This window comes from Rhipicephalus sanguineus, chromosome 1 (assembly GCF_013339695.2).
Source record: "Rhipicephalus sanguineus isolate Rsan-2018 chromosome 1, BIME_Rsan_1.4, whole genome shotgun sequence".
NCBI classification, from domain to species: domain Eukaryota; kingdom Metazoa; phylum Arthropoda; class Arachnida; order Ixodida; family Ixodidae; genus Rhipicephalus; species Rhipicephalus sanguineus.
The window spans coordinates 313,118,654-313,133,411 of record NC_051176.1 but is presented as its reverse complement, the minus strand read 5'-3'; the positions used below and the strand labels follow the sequence as shown (position 1 = coordinate 313,133,411).

Genomic DNA, 14,758 nt, shown 5'->3' with positions numbered 1-14,758 from the left:
TTAAGGATGACACCGCGAGATGGGTAAGCGTCGTAAACTCGGTTGCTCTTAAACACTCTTGGAGTGACACAATCAAGAAATCCGTCGCCGAAGGCCGTCTGCGAGGATCCGCCCAAGCATGGCATCGATTCGAAGGCAGCGCTTACACTACCTGGCCGACATGGAGCGCGGCCCCGACGTCCGCGTTTGAGCCGCTTCCGAGCGCTTATGACGATCGTTTCATGACCATGTGGTCACGCCGGCAAGGTGCAACTGAAGACGTCGCAACCTACATCTACGACAAGCTGTCCCTTTTACAAGCTTGCGGCATGCTCTGGAGCTCCTCAGCAGCCAGGCAGTACGTTATCGACGGGATCCTTGACTCGACGCACGCGACCGTCTTGTCCGCCAACACCCACCCAGCCGATATCTTCACTTTTGTACGCCAGGCAGTGGAGTTGCAGGACACTTCTCATCGGCTACAGTTTCCCCTAAGGAGCCGGGTCCACCGAGACGTGGATGCTAGACGTGTGGGTGCTTCGGGCATGGGTATAAAAACTGCCCACAAAGCCAGCCTCAAGCCGTACAATATCAAGCACGTCCACTTCCAACCCTCATGGTCTCCGTCGACGGCATTGGAGAACTGACGGCTCTCGTCGATACTGGAGCACAGCGCACGGCATTGCTTCGACGCCACGCCCCAGAAGATCTCCAGCCTTGGACTGAGCCACCGCTGCGGGGCCTCGGTGGTGACGTACTACCAGTCGGTGCCATAAACCTGCAGACCAACACCAAGGCCGGCCACAATTTCTTGTCCTCGGTGCCCGTGTAACAAGACTTGCCGGCAGACATAGTCTTGGGGGCCGACTACCTTCTTTCCGGGGATGTGCGCCTCACTGGGGAAGGAAGTAGTGTCAGCCTCCGTCCCGTAGCCCCAAGTGCGACTCCGGCTCAACCAGGTGAGCTGACAACACCACTTACACTCCCCGCTATACTCGAGAGGCACGCGTCGCTCTTCGCTGATACTACTGATCAGCTCCCCGGTACTAGCGTGCTAGAGCACCATATTACAACCGACAACCATCCGCCGGTGTCTATACCGTTACGTAGATACGCCGAACGAGAGCGGACTGTAACCGACCAGCAGGTGCAAAAAATACTAGCCGCTAACATCAGGCCGTCTGCTAGCCCGTGGTCAGCACCTGTTGTCCTAGTCCGTAAAAAGGACGGCAATCTCCGATTCTGTGTCGACTACCGAGAGTAGAACAAACACACCATACCAGACTCGTACCCACTGCCACGAATTGGCGATACTATTTACGCCGTACGAAATGCCAGGTTCTTTTCATCACTAGACCTGAAAGCAGGGTATAGGCAGATAAACGTGGCTGAAGGAGATAAGTTTAAGACGGCCTTCCGGACTCCATCTGGCTTGTACGAATTTAACCGGATGTCTTTCGGTCTGCGAAATGCCCCAACCACGTTTCAGCATGCCATGAACACGGTGTTCGGCACTTTGATAGACCACGCCTATGTCATTTACCTCGACGACATTCTAGTCATCGGGGAAACAGAAAAACAACATCTGGGTGATTCCACGTAAGATCGAACAAACGATGGCTGGTCGACCTCTCAAATTTATTTCAAAATTTTATATATTATTGCCTGATGAGTGGAAAGAAGAGATCCGCAATTTGTTTTGCCGCCAAAAATTTTTCGAACCACAGGAAATCAATAATGACGAAGAGGTGGAGTGGAGCGCTCATCCGCTCTGCTGTTCTGGCCAACTTTCGTTATGAATTGCACAAAATATATTAAACTTAGGTAGCTGAAATTCATTTACCTAAATATATGCATGTTTTTGCTTCTGCTCAGCTATTTTTAGTTTTTATGTGTAGTGTAGATGTTTTTATAAAAAACCTCAAAAATGGACCAATCGGCAAAATTTTCTTTACTTTGAAGGTCTTTATCTCAAAAAAGCCTTGTAGCAGAGCGACAAAAATTCTCCATTACGTTCTTCGCATGCTTATCTACCAAACTGCCAAATCTTGTATTTATATAACTTTTCAGTAAAGAGATATGATCGGGCTAACTTCAAGAAAACACCGAACAATGAAAACTTCTGACGACAATTAAAAAAAACCCCATTTTTTAAATTTCTTAAACTTTGTCCACTTATTCTCCTCCACATCAGCTTTCACAATCATTAAAAACATGTTGCATAATGTCGTTGCACTAATAGTTACGGCCCCTCCAATGAGACCCTTTGGCAAGGATTGGCAATTCCGACTTCTTGCCCAGCAAGTGTATAAAATGCAGGCAGGATTGAATTTTTAATAGTATACGTTGTTGGGCTACTTGGTTCATAATCTTCAAAATTGGCTAGCGCGAAAATCGACAAGGACTAAGAAGGAACACTGATGAACACTAGCGCCTGTCCTGTACATCAGTATTCCTTCTTAGTCCTTGTCGATTTTCGCGCTAGCCAATTTTGAAAAAGGATGGAATTTCTTTTTATTAAAAGACCAGCAGGTACCTAAAAAGGTGTCGCCGGCACTGAAGACGTTAATTTTGAAAATATTTGGTCACTGCAGCGGCCACGAGCGCGGGGCTATCGACCAGGCGCGCGCGCACCCGAGATGCTCGTTGTAAGAGACGGCGCAGTGAGAGCTCGTTTTCGCGTCCTCAGACCGATTGAGTTCGAAACAGCAACACCTCTCGGGTGACTTGAACGCACGTGCACCGGTAGTAGCAGCGATCTGGTTAATTGCGTCGATTTCTTTTTCAGGGGGCATAAGAATGTCATCGTTAAACTGTGCGTTCCGTGAAGATCTTTCATTGCAGTGGTAGCAAAAGCACGCGTAGCACAAGTAGTCCGTCTCACTGACAGTCACTGATCTTTCGGGCGTTAAACGTTCCTTCAAAGCATTTATGTCTAGGTCGGTAACTCTGCGAAATTTTGGCTTCTTTGCAATAAGTAAAGCAGTACTGACACGATTTTGAGACATCGCAAAAGGGACATTTTTTGCTTCGTTGGTATGCAGTGTCCACGCTGTCCACACACTGGAGTCGGAGAATACGTATAAAATATTTTAATTTGACTTTGAAGATTTCGTCGCTGAGCATATGCAAGCCAGCCACACTGCAAGGACATTATCCCGACAAGTCAAGACAGTTCCTCCGAGTTCGCGAGTTCTGCGTCCTGCATGCAGCCTAAATCGTAGAAATCACTGTCAGGGTCACTGGACGACAATTCACTCATCGATGTCTATTGCACCACGAGCAGATGACGGATTTCCCGCTAGTACGTCGCGAATTTCTGTATCTCCGTGACGTCACACTGCTATGAAACGACACTGAGAAGCCACCCCCTCGATATCGAAACCGAAAGTGTCTTTTTAAGGTGGCGCTAATTAAAATATATAGGATGCATCCCCAGGCACGACAATAGTCGTTTTAGGTTTCTCGACACCAGTATTTTTATTTAGAGCAACAATCCGATTTTTTTTTAAATTCGTGTCAGTACTCCTTTAAGCTTCTTGTGCTTCGAAAGGTAGTCTCCACAATAGACTCTTCAGAGCTATACTTTCTCGTCATGAGACGCACAGGAGGAGTAGAGTAAGAGCAAAGCACAAGAACTATCCGTGCCGAATGAAGTGTGAACAGCGCACCGAACGCGCGGCCAGTTCACGCCGTCTGCTGCCGACATCTAATATAGACAAGCGCATCCGGTTACCGATAGTTTTGCTTTTCTTTCCTTTGACAATTCATATTTTGCTTTGCCACTGGAGCGCCACGTTCATGCTTTCCACTGATCGCAACTGGCGCAGCGCAGTTTCTGTGGCAGCAGCGTGCGTGAAGCGAGCGCTCACATAGCTCCCTTATAGAGTTTTCATCTTGCTTCCATCTCCGCCGTGTTATCAGCGCCTAGCTGAGATGCGAACAGAGGGCGGATAGAATAGCGAAGCTCCAGTGCACGTGCGTTCAAGTCACCCGAGAGGTGTTGCTGTTTCGAACTCAATCGGTCTGAGGGCGCGAGAACGAGCTCTCACTGCGCCGTCTCTTACAACGAGCATCTCGGGCGCGCGCGCGCCTACTCGGTAGCTCCGCGCTCGTGGCCGCTGCAGTGACCACATAATTTAAAAATTTACGTCTTCAGTGCCGGCGACACCTTTTTAGGTACCTGCTGACCTTTTAATAAAAAGAAATTCAATCCTGCCTGCATTTTATACACTTGCTGGGCAAGAAGTCGGAATTGCACATCCTTGCCAAAGGGTCTCATTGGAGGGGCCGTAACTATTAGTGCAACGACATTATGCAACATGTTTTTAATGATTGTGAAAGCGGATGTGGAGGAGAAGAAGTGGACAAAGTTTAAGAAATTTAAAAAATGGGGTTTTTTTTTAATTGTCGTCAGAAGTTTTCATTGTTCGGTGTTTTCATGAAGTTAGCCCGATCATATCTCTTTACTGAAAAGTTATATAAATACAAGATTTGGCAGTTTGGTAGATAAGCATGCGAAGAACGTAATGCAGAATTTTTGTCGCTCTGCTACAAGGCATTTTTGAGATAAAGACCTTCAAAGTAAAGAAAATTTTGCCGATTGGGCCACTTTTGAGGTTTTTTATAAAAACATCTACGCTACACATAAAAACTAAAAATACCTGAGCAGAAGCAAAAACATGCATATATTTAGGTAAATAAATTTCAGCTACCTCACTTTAATATATTTTGTGAAATTCATAACGAAAGTTGGCCAAAACAGCAGAGCGGATGAGCGCTCCACTCCACCTCTTCGTCATTATTGATTTCCTGTGATTCGAAAAAATTTTTGGCGACAAAACAGATTGCGGATCTCTTCTTTCCACTCATCAGGCAATAATATATAAAATTTTCAAATAAATTTGAGAGGTCGACCAGCCATCGTTTGTTCGATCTTACGTGGAATCACCCATCTACAACATCTCAACACAGTACTGCAGAGGTTGCATAACACCGGCTTTCGACTTAACCGCGAGAAGTGCCAGTTCGGGTTGACGACGATATCATATCTCGGTTATCAGATATCTCGTAATGGCGTGCGACCCTTGCCTGAACGCATAGACGCCGTAGCCAAGTACCCTGAACCAACATCTATTAAACAGCTCCAGGTATTCCTCGGAATGGCGTCATACTTGCGCAAGTTCGTGCCGAGCTTTGCGTCAACTGCTGCTCCACTCACAGACTTACTGAAGAAAGGCGCTCAATTTCAATGGGGTCCTTCGCAGGATAACGCCTTCCAAACCCTCAAACACCCGCTTACGCATAGCCCAGTGCTCTGCCACTTTAATGAAGATTGGGTGACAGAAGTGCATACTGATGCGAGTCAGATTGGCCTAGGGGCAGTTTTGCTTCAACGTGACCCAAGTGCGCGCGGCCACGTCATCTCCTACGCCAGTCGTAAACTCTCGGACGCGGAACGTCATTATCATTCGAATGAACTGGAGTGTTTGGCCGTAGTGTGGAGTGTGCATGAAAAGTTCCTCCATTACTTATTTGGCCGACACTTCACGGTGGTAACAGGCAACTCCGCGATTGCATGGATGTTCCAGAAGCGCACCTGAAACACAAGTTTGCCCGATGGATTGTCCGGGTCCAGGACTGCACGTACGACATCGGTCACCGTGCTGGCGTACAAAATCAGCTGGCGGACGCTTTATCGCGAAATCCGATCGGGGAATCCTCCCCACGGAATCCAGAAAGCTGGATCATGTTTTCTCAACAGGACGTGACGAAGGCCCAACGCGGCGATGAAGGTCTCGTATCCGTTATAGACTCCATTGAGGATACAGGACATAATGCCAAGTTTGTCTTACGTGATGATACGTTGTATCGTCGTCACTGGGCCGATAAGAGTGACGAGCGTCATCTCCTGGTTATTCCTGGCTCCTTACGATCGAGCATATTACGTGCCATTCATGACAGCCCCGAAGGAGGCCATGTCGGCTATCGAGCCACCTTACGCAAGGCAGAACGATTTTGGTGGCCGAAAATGTATAAAAGCGTGCGTTCGTATGTTGCCAGTTGCGAGGTGTGTCAGAAACACAAACGACGTCCCGGAGGCCAACATGAATTTCTTACACCGATTAAGCCCCCGGAGACAAGTTTCCACACGTTGGGCATTAACCACATCGGGGCTCTTCCAATGACGGCAGCAGGTAATCGTTATATTCTCGCTGTGGATCACTTGTCCAAGTTTGTAGAGGTCGTAACCGTGCCTTCGCTTGCTGCTAGCTACGTCATTCGATTCTTGAGAGAGCGCTTCGAATGGTGACACGGTCTTCCTAACAAGTTGATTTCCGACCGGTCGACCACCTTCCGCAGTCGCGAGCTCCGCAATTACCTACAGCAAGTAGGAGTTGAGCATCACTTCGCGTCGGCATACCATCCACAGGTGAACGGACTGACAGAAAGGTCGAACCCGACTATCCAGGCTCGTCTCGCACAGTACTGTAAGAATCGCAAACGAGGGGAAGCTGACTGGGATGACCATCTTCAAACAGCTGCGTACGCAGTGAACACGGCGGCACACAGCTCTGCAGGAACTTGCCCCTACGAGATTGTCTATGGCCAGCTCCCGCAACTGAATGCTACATTCGGTTTGGACACTCCCGTCAAAGTTGGCCGTTCCGTTGTACGCCAGAAACTTTGTCGCGAAATCCGTATGGAGGCGCGCAGGAGGATTGCACATGCTCAGCAGGCGCAAAAGCGGTACTACGACCGACGCTACCGCCCGGCGCCGAAATATAGTATAGGCGACGAGGTGTGGCTGCAGCGAGGTGCTCCATCGTCTTCAGACAAACTGCGTCCGAAGTACGAAGGCCCGTTCATTATTTCCGAGCGCTTAGGAGAGAACACGTGGCGAGTACGATCCACGGCTTCTGATGCGCGCACGGACAAGAGAAAGCGGAATAACTTTGCTGTGCATGTGTCGCGAATGAAGAACTGCGTCCGTCGACAAACGTGACATTGTCTTATGCGCTTTTCCTGCAGGAGTTGCAAGGTCGAACCGGACTATCCAGGCTCGTCTCGCACAGTACTGTAAGAATCGCAAACGAGGGGAAGCTGACTGGGATGACCATCTTCAAGCAGCTGCGTACGCAGTGAACACGGCGGCACACAGCTCTGCAGGAACTTGCCCCTACGAGATTGTCTATGGCCAGCTCCCGCAACTGAATGCTACATTCGGTTTGGACACTCCCGTCAAAGTTGGCCGTTCCGTTGTACGCCAGAAACTTTGTCGCGAAATCCGTATGGAGGCGCGCAGGAGGATTGCACATGCTCAGCAGGCGCAAAAGCGGTACTACGACCGACTTTAAAGGTCGTCGCCGCGCTTTATATATATATATAAAAGCCACAAAGAAAAATAATTCAGAAATACTTTCCGACGCGCGGAATCGAACGGCTAACCTCTCGCTCTGAAACGCGCGGCGTTAGACGGCGAGGCCACGAAAAGTACCGCCTTTCAGCTTGCTAACGGCGAGCTATTTATATACACCATTTACTTCAACGTGCTTTCTTACTAACCAGCGAGATGGCGCGAAGTGCGCGCGGGGCGCTCTTTAAAGGTCGTCGCCGCGCTCCTGCGAAAGCCGATGCTCTTCGCCCTACAGGATGTGGTCGCCTTCGTGCGCTTATCTCGAGGAAAAAAGGGGGACGGGCGGGGAGGGGGCTGGAGCGGGGGGTTGTATGGCTTGTGCTTTCCCCGCGATGTCCGCTCTGAAGTCACAGAGCGTACGAAGGTCACTTCACTCGCTGCAGCGGCCGCGTTTGCGAAAGGAGCGCGCTGTTCAATCAGAAATAAGTAACAACTGCGACATTTAGTTCGCGCTCGTCCTGTGTGTACCTGTTCGTTCGTTTGGTGCGTCCTGCTTTATGTTTCAGTAGTGCATTTCAAGTATCGAGCTGTGACGCATGATTGTTCGTGCTCGGCCTCTGTGCGTTCTTTTCGTGCGTCCTTTGGGCTCGATTGACGCGCTGGCAATTTCGAGCTCCTTTCCGTTCTTCGCGTTACATTCCAATTTGTTGCTATCGTAATCATTGCTTCGCCGTTGCGGCGAGACTGTGACACTTTTCTCGAAAGAAACAAAAACAACCATGCAGATTTCAGAAGGAAATAAATGCTTGAATATGCGGTTATTTGGGGTGGCCTACAACTTAAGGCTAATATTTCGCCTTTTCAGTCAAGAATGAACCAGCTACCTAATAAAGCAAATTACGTATTAATTAGTTATTGACAAAAAACTGCCGGTTCTTAGTACAAACGACAACCACTAATATGCAGCAGGTGCAACTTTCCTAGAGGGCGTGGTTCTTTTTTTTTTAATGTTGTTCTGTGTTACCTGCGACACATAATATATATAGGCTTGCCAAACCTGGGGATGCAGACGGTGGACAATGCCTGTAACCAGGTTACCAACAGAGGCCCCATGCAGTTTGGTTGCAGCACGCACCCCAAAATCCCACGATCGGTTCAACGCTCTCGCATTAAAAAAGAAAGGCTAGTTGGATGTTGGTCGCTATATCATGGAAATGACGCTCTCAACACAGTTGATGAACAACGACTGTCGAGGGCAACAGTAGTCGTTGGAGGCCTATGGGTAATAAACAGTATGTGAGTAGATGACTGAGTTAGGAAAGATAGCAAAAACGGATGCAGAAATGTTGCACTGCAGTGAGTATGTACTAATAAATATATGCTATAAAACCTCACTAATGCTCAAACTAACTTGCTTGAATTGTCACCTCGTTGCAAAAAACCACCATGCATGGCTGCATACATGCCTCATGAGCGGTTGTACCATTTTCGAGCATCAAATCGGTTGCGCAGGACGTACAGCGAGACTTGGTGGCCTATCGGCAGCTGGCTGACTCCGAATGTCACCCTCTAGCCGCCGAGCTGGTGTGCCGTCTGCTACAGCCCGAGTGCACCGCGTCGGGTCATACCGTGCTGCCCTGCAGGGCCTTCTGCCAAGGTTTGCCATTGCTCTGTTTTAGGTGCTGTGCGCGACATGGCTTCTCTCCTGCGCAGAGTTCTTGTCGTCTTGCCAGGAGCAACTGCAGAGCTCAGTCGCCGCTCGGATCGACTGTGGACGTCTGCCTGTCTACAGCGGTTCTGGTAGCTGCCATTCCAAGCCTGGTAAGTGTTGGCTTAAGCAAGTTCATATTCGTCCAATATTTATTGTTGCCACTGGGTCCACCCTACAGCAGCAGAAAGCGGTGCAGCAGCAAATCATCATGTAAATACAATAAAGTCACTGGACACTATGGTAGCCCCAATACTCAACGGAGTCGAAGACCACCAAGGGTTGAGGCTTAACGAGCCCGTAGAGCGCGCGCAGGAACAACCGAGAGCTACAACATCTGGTTAGGAACTGTTCAGTGTTCCCAAAAAACGAGAGTAGGCGCGCGGGGTGATGCGAAAGGGAAAGAGGAGAAATAGGAAAGAAGGAGCGCGGTTAGAGTTGTCCCCTCTTCCCCGCGCCGCCCGACCGGCGGCGGCGGCTTAGCAAGAGAGTTTTTATTCTGTTACCTTGCGATGGGCCGCAGGCGCCGGTTTCGGGGCGCGACGTAATAGGATGCGCTACAGAGCTCCCCCCAAGTGAGGAGGCCACTGCAACGAACGATTACCATTGCCGCGGTCAAAGCGGGCCCCAGTGAACCCTGAGTGCAGGATGGGATGGGGCTGAGTGACAAAGGGACAGAGGGGAGCAGGGCCCAGTGGGGCAAGACGCCGAAACAGAAGAGACCGCGTTTTCACTGTACGCTGGCTTCAGCCGCTCGAGTGCTATAGTCTCACGCGAGCCATTCATGTCCAGAACAAAGTTCGAGGGGAGGCGTTTCAGCACGGGGAAGGGTCCGAGGTAATGAGGCTGCAGCGAAGCACGCACAGGCCCGTACCGCACAACCACGTGTGATGCTCTTTCTAAGTCTGGCATGATGTAAGCTGCCCGGGCTGGGTTTGGACGCGTCGGCTGCGGTCGAAGATTCCGGAAAGCTGTGCGAAGCAGGCTCACATATTCGCTGGCTGTGGGAGCGCTTGGGGTTGCTGTGGCGTCGAAAAAGTCGCCGGGGAGGCGAAGTGTGGTGCCATAAACAAGCTCTGCTGTGGCTCCCGACAGCGCTTCTTTGTATGCCGATCGGATGCCCAGATGAGTGAGGGAAAGTGTCTCGACCCATTTGTTTCGGGACCCGTGCGCTGTCAATGCCGCTTTGAAATGCCGATGAAAGTGTTCGACGAGGGAGTTTGTTTGGGGGTGGTAAGCAGCTGTTCTCAAACGGGCCGTTCCGAGGAGCTTCAATAGTTCTGCGAAGAGCGATGACTCAAACTGACGGCCACGGTCAGTGAGTATTGTTGTCGGGCAGCCAAACCGTGCAACCCAAGTGGAGACGAAGGCTTTGGCGACTGTGGCTGCTGTAATGTCAGCAAGTGGCGTTGCCTCGGGCCACGGGGTGAAGCGGTCAACGCATGTCAACAAATACCGGTGGCCTTGACAAGGTGGAAGCGGTCCGACGATGTCAACGTGCACCACCGCGAACCGTTAATCAGGTTGCAGGAAGCGGCGGGGTGGTGGTACCGGGTAGCGGTGAACTTTAGCACGCTGGCAAGGTGTACACGCGCGCACCCAATCGCGAACGTCGGCGTTCATGCGAGGCCAGACGAATCGAGCCGCGATGAGCTTTTGCGTTCCTCGAATTCCAGGGTGGGCGAGGTTGTGCAATGAGTTGAAGGCTTGCTTGCGAAAGGCGACTGGTAGAAATGGTCGTGGTGTGCCTCCTGAGGTGGAGGCATCACAAACAATGGCTACACTCTGAAAGGTCAGTGGCTCTAGTTGCAGGGCGGTCGCGTTGCGCAGATATGTCAAGTCCGGACAGCTCTCTTGCGCTGTTGCGAGCTCTCGGAGGTTGAATGGAAACGAGGTTGTTGAGCTATGCGAACGACTGCGCGTGACGGCGTCCACGCGGCTGAGAGCGTCCGCCGGGGCGTTATCACAGCCGCTGATGTGTCGAATGTCCGTGGTAAACTCTGATATGAAAGAAAGGCATCCTCCACGGCACTGTCCCATGCTAGTTGTGTGGCAGACTGCTGTTTGCCACAAAGCAAACGATCGAGCGGTTCCAGTAGCGCGGCACAGTTTCTTACGAAGCGTCGGTAAAAAATCACCAGACCAAGAAACTGGCGGAGCTTGGTAAGCGATGTCGGCTTGGGAAACTCTACGATTGCATTCACTTTGTCGGGAAGTGGGCGGATGCCGTTGGTGTCCACATAATGGCCGAGGACTGCAAGAGCGCGCACTCCGAACTCACTCTTCCCGCCGTTGATGACGACTCCGTTGGCTGCCAGCCTCTCAAATAGAAGCCGGAGGTGTTGCACATGCTCTTCGAAAGACGAGCTTGCTACAAGCAGATCGCCTACGTAGGCAAACACGAACGGTAGTCCGCGTGTCACTGTGTCAATGAAGCGCTGTGATGTTTGCGCAGCATTTCGGAGTCCGAATGGCATACGCAGAAATTCGAAAAGCCCGAATGGTGTCGTTATGGCTGTTTTGGGGATGTCTTCTTCAGCCACGGGGATTTGGTGGTATGCATGAACAAGATCGATTTTGGAAAATATTGTGGCACCGTGCAGAGCAGAGGTGAAATCTTGGATGTTGGGCAGTGGGTACCGGTCAGGGGCGATCTTGGTGTTCAGGAGCCGGTAGTCTCCGCATGGTCTCCAGTCACCTGACTTTTATTGGCGAAGCTCCTTAAAGCGGCACCCGTTCGTCCCCGTCGTAGTGCGTAACCAGTCTTAACGCTAGTACCAGATCTTGACCTCCAAGGTGGTGCCGGTGGGAGATTTCTCCTGTGCGTTTTTGAAGAATAAAAAATTCGCAGCGTGCGCGTTAACTAAAAGCCGAATTCTTCTGTCTCTCATTCCCTATAGCAGCCATTGGCATGTTCCAGTAGGAAACACTAGTAGTAGAAGTTTAAGTGTTAGCTAAAAGCCGACTTCTTCTGTCTCTCATTCCCATTAGCAGCCATTGTTTACCTCCAAGGTAGTGCCTGGTGAGATTTCTCCTGTGCGTGATTAAACAATAAAAATTTTGTTCAAACGCCGTTGATGGATGAAATAAACCAACGAAAGACGCCAGATGTTTTCTAAAGCAATGGTTTTGTAAACAATGAAAATTCACAGCGTACATGTAAAATTAAAGTGAGCTGCAAGTCTTCATAACTCTCATCGAACCTTTAGTATAAACACGCCCGATCTCACGTCGGTGATGATGTACTGGGCAGAATTCACGGAAGATTCACGGTTTACCGATGAACCTCCGCAGCTTCGCCCACTCATCATCATTCACTCCGTGGATATGCTGTGATTTTTTAGGAACAAGGAGGAGGGGGGATGCCCAACTGCTGGATGACTGTCGAATTATGCCAAGTTCCAAGATGTGCTCGAACTCAGCCCGGGCCACTTTGAGCATGTCGGGGGCAAGGCGCCGTGGGACAGCAGAAAACAGGTGGGCGGGATGTTATTATATGGTGCTGAATAGCGTGAGCAACAGGTTGAGTCCAATCTGGTGGTGATGTCAGGGATGGGAATTCATTTATCAAGGCGGCGAACGGTTCTGAGGCTACTGCAGCGCAGGAAGGTACCACATCAGTAGTTGCGCCCGCAGCGATGCCTTGGAAAGACAGGCTCGTTGCAGAGTCCAGGAGACGTTTGTGTCTGAGGTCGACGAGAAGCCCATGCTTGGCAAGAAAATCGGCCCTTATTATTGCGGACCCGACGTCGGCGACTAAAAACACCCACCGGAACAGTCTGCGAAGGTTCAGCGTGAGGGAACGTTGGGCGTACACAGGAATGCGAGTGCCATTTACAGCTTGAAGGTATAAAATGGCAGGCAAAGTACGTTCTGACCTTGCGGCAGGAAGGACGCTCACCTGGGCTCCGGTGTCGATGAGAAATTTCTGTCCTGTGGTATGATCGGCGACGTGGAAGAGGCGGCATTCCTCGAGGCCCTGACCGCTTGTCGCCGCTAGTGGTCGGCCGGCGGGTTTCCCGTCCAAGCGCATGGCAACAGGCAGTGGTGGGCTTCGGCTCCAAAACGGCGATGGTAGTAGCACAAGCATGGGCCTGTAGACTCACTCCGATCACGTTCTTCGGCACGGTGGGGGGTTGAGGATCGGCCACGTTGTCGCGAACGGCGTGGAGTATAGTCTTGTCGCGTGGCTGCCACGATTATTTCTTCGAGCCTCACAGAGGTGGTCGATGTGGGAAGGCGAGGTGGTAGCGGTTGTCAAATTAGAGGCAGCACATGACGACGGGGGTCGTGTAGAAGGAGTGCTGACGGCAGCGACTTGCAAGTGCTGCGTCGCCACTTCCATGACTTTGTCGGCGAGTGCGGTGAGTGACGGTAAATCCATAGTGGAAGCGGTGGCCAGCACCATTTGCACGTTGGACGGCTAGCGTTGGCGAAACAGCTAGCGTAGCACAGCATTGTCCATTGCGTGGGCGCGCGAACCGAGGAGCTGCATCTGCTGACGAAGCAGCTGCGTGGGCCTCCGGTCGCCGAGCTCCGCAGTTGAGAGCAACTGTTGAATTCGCGTCCGTTCCGATGCAGCGGTTCTGTCGAGCAGCGCTGCCTTGAGTTCGTCGTAGGGAGCTGCCGGGAGGTTCGTCCTGAAGGAAACCAGAATGTCGGAGACCTCTTCTGCTGCAGCAGGTGGCAGTGCACTGACGACGTGGTAGAATTTTTGCAGCTGCGATGTTACGCGGCAGATGTGGAACTGCGATTCCACCTGCAGGAACCAGATAGTTGGGTTGCGCTCCCAGTATTGTGGCAGGCGTAGGGACACCGCAGAGACTGCGTCACCGGGGGCGTCTGCAGTGTGGGAATTCCGGCCGATATTAGGGGAATCTGCCTGATCTTGTGGCATGGTGGTTCCTAGTGTCAGTTGTGCGTCCCGCTCTGCGAGGGACATGACTCTAACTTGAATTAAGGGCGTGTATGCAACAGGGTCACCAAATTGTAGAGCGCGCGCAGGAGGAACCGAGAGCTACAACATCTGGTTAGGAACTGTTTATTGCTTCCCAAAAAACGAGAGTAGGCGCGCGGGGCGATGCGAAAGGGAAAGAGGAGAAATAGGAGAGAAGGAGCGCGGTTCGAGTTGTCCCCTCTTCCCCGCGCCGCCCGACCGGCGGCGGCGGCTTAGCAAGAGAGTTTTCATTTTGTTTCCTTGCGATGCCGCAGGCGCCGGTTTCGGGGCGCGACGTAGGAAGATGCGCTACAAGCCACAGGGCCGCGTCCGCTGTCTCCTGATCACGTGTAGCGCACCGCTCCGCGCACGCTCAGCTAGCAAAGGCGTTAGGCGCCGAGCTGCAAAACAGACATTGCTTATTTTGTAAAGGCGTTTATTGACGGCTGGATTGACGGCGACGATATGCAACAGTCACGACGGAGCGCAGACTCTCACGAGCACGAGCACGAGGGGCGTGCTCTCCGAGAGGAGGCGAAGAGGGCGACCCACTGGAAGGCGCTCGAGAGGACGGCCCATTACAGCGTTCCAATGCTTCTCCACAATTACCCTGGGTACGAAAGGGAGCCGTCTGGCGACCTAGCAGCTGGTCACTATGAGCGGGTCATGGTAGGGCTTGAGGCGCTCCACGTTGACAATGTCGCGCCCTCGACGGCGCATGCCCGAAGATGGGCTGATGGGTTCAATCAGGTAGTTGACCGGGGATGTGCCTTCGACG

The 14,758-nt window shown here is 51.4% G+C and overlaps 1 protein-coding gene and 1 long non-coding RNA gene across 2 annotated transcripts in view; both read left to right on the top strand.

Annotated features, from left to right (window-relative positions):
• LOC125756919 (uncharacterized) overlaps positions 1 to 14,758 on the top strand; it is a 496,701-nt gene that overhangs the window by 212,951 nt on the left and 268,992 nt on the right. The gene's annotated exons all lie outside the window — the stretch shown is intronic.
• Positions 1 to 14,758, top strand: part of LOC119383530 (atrial natriuretic peptide-converting enzyme) — a 283,080-nt gene that overhangs the window by 185,572 nt on the left and 82,750 nt on the right. The window contains exons 8-9 of the mRNA XM_049411982.1: positions 8,849 to 8,993; positions 9,050 to 9,157. Coding sequence (XP_049267939.1) covers positions 8,849 to 8,993; positions 9,050 to 9,157 — 253 coding nt within the window. The remainder of the gene's footprint in view (positions 1 to 8,848; positions 8,994 to 9,049; positions 9,158 to 14,758) is intronic.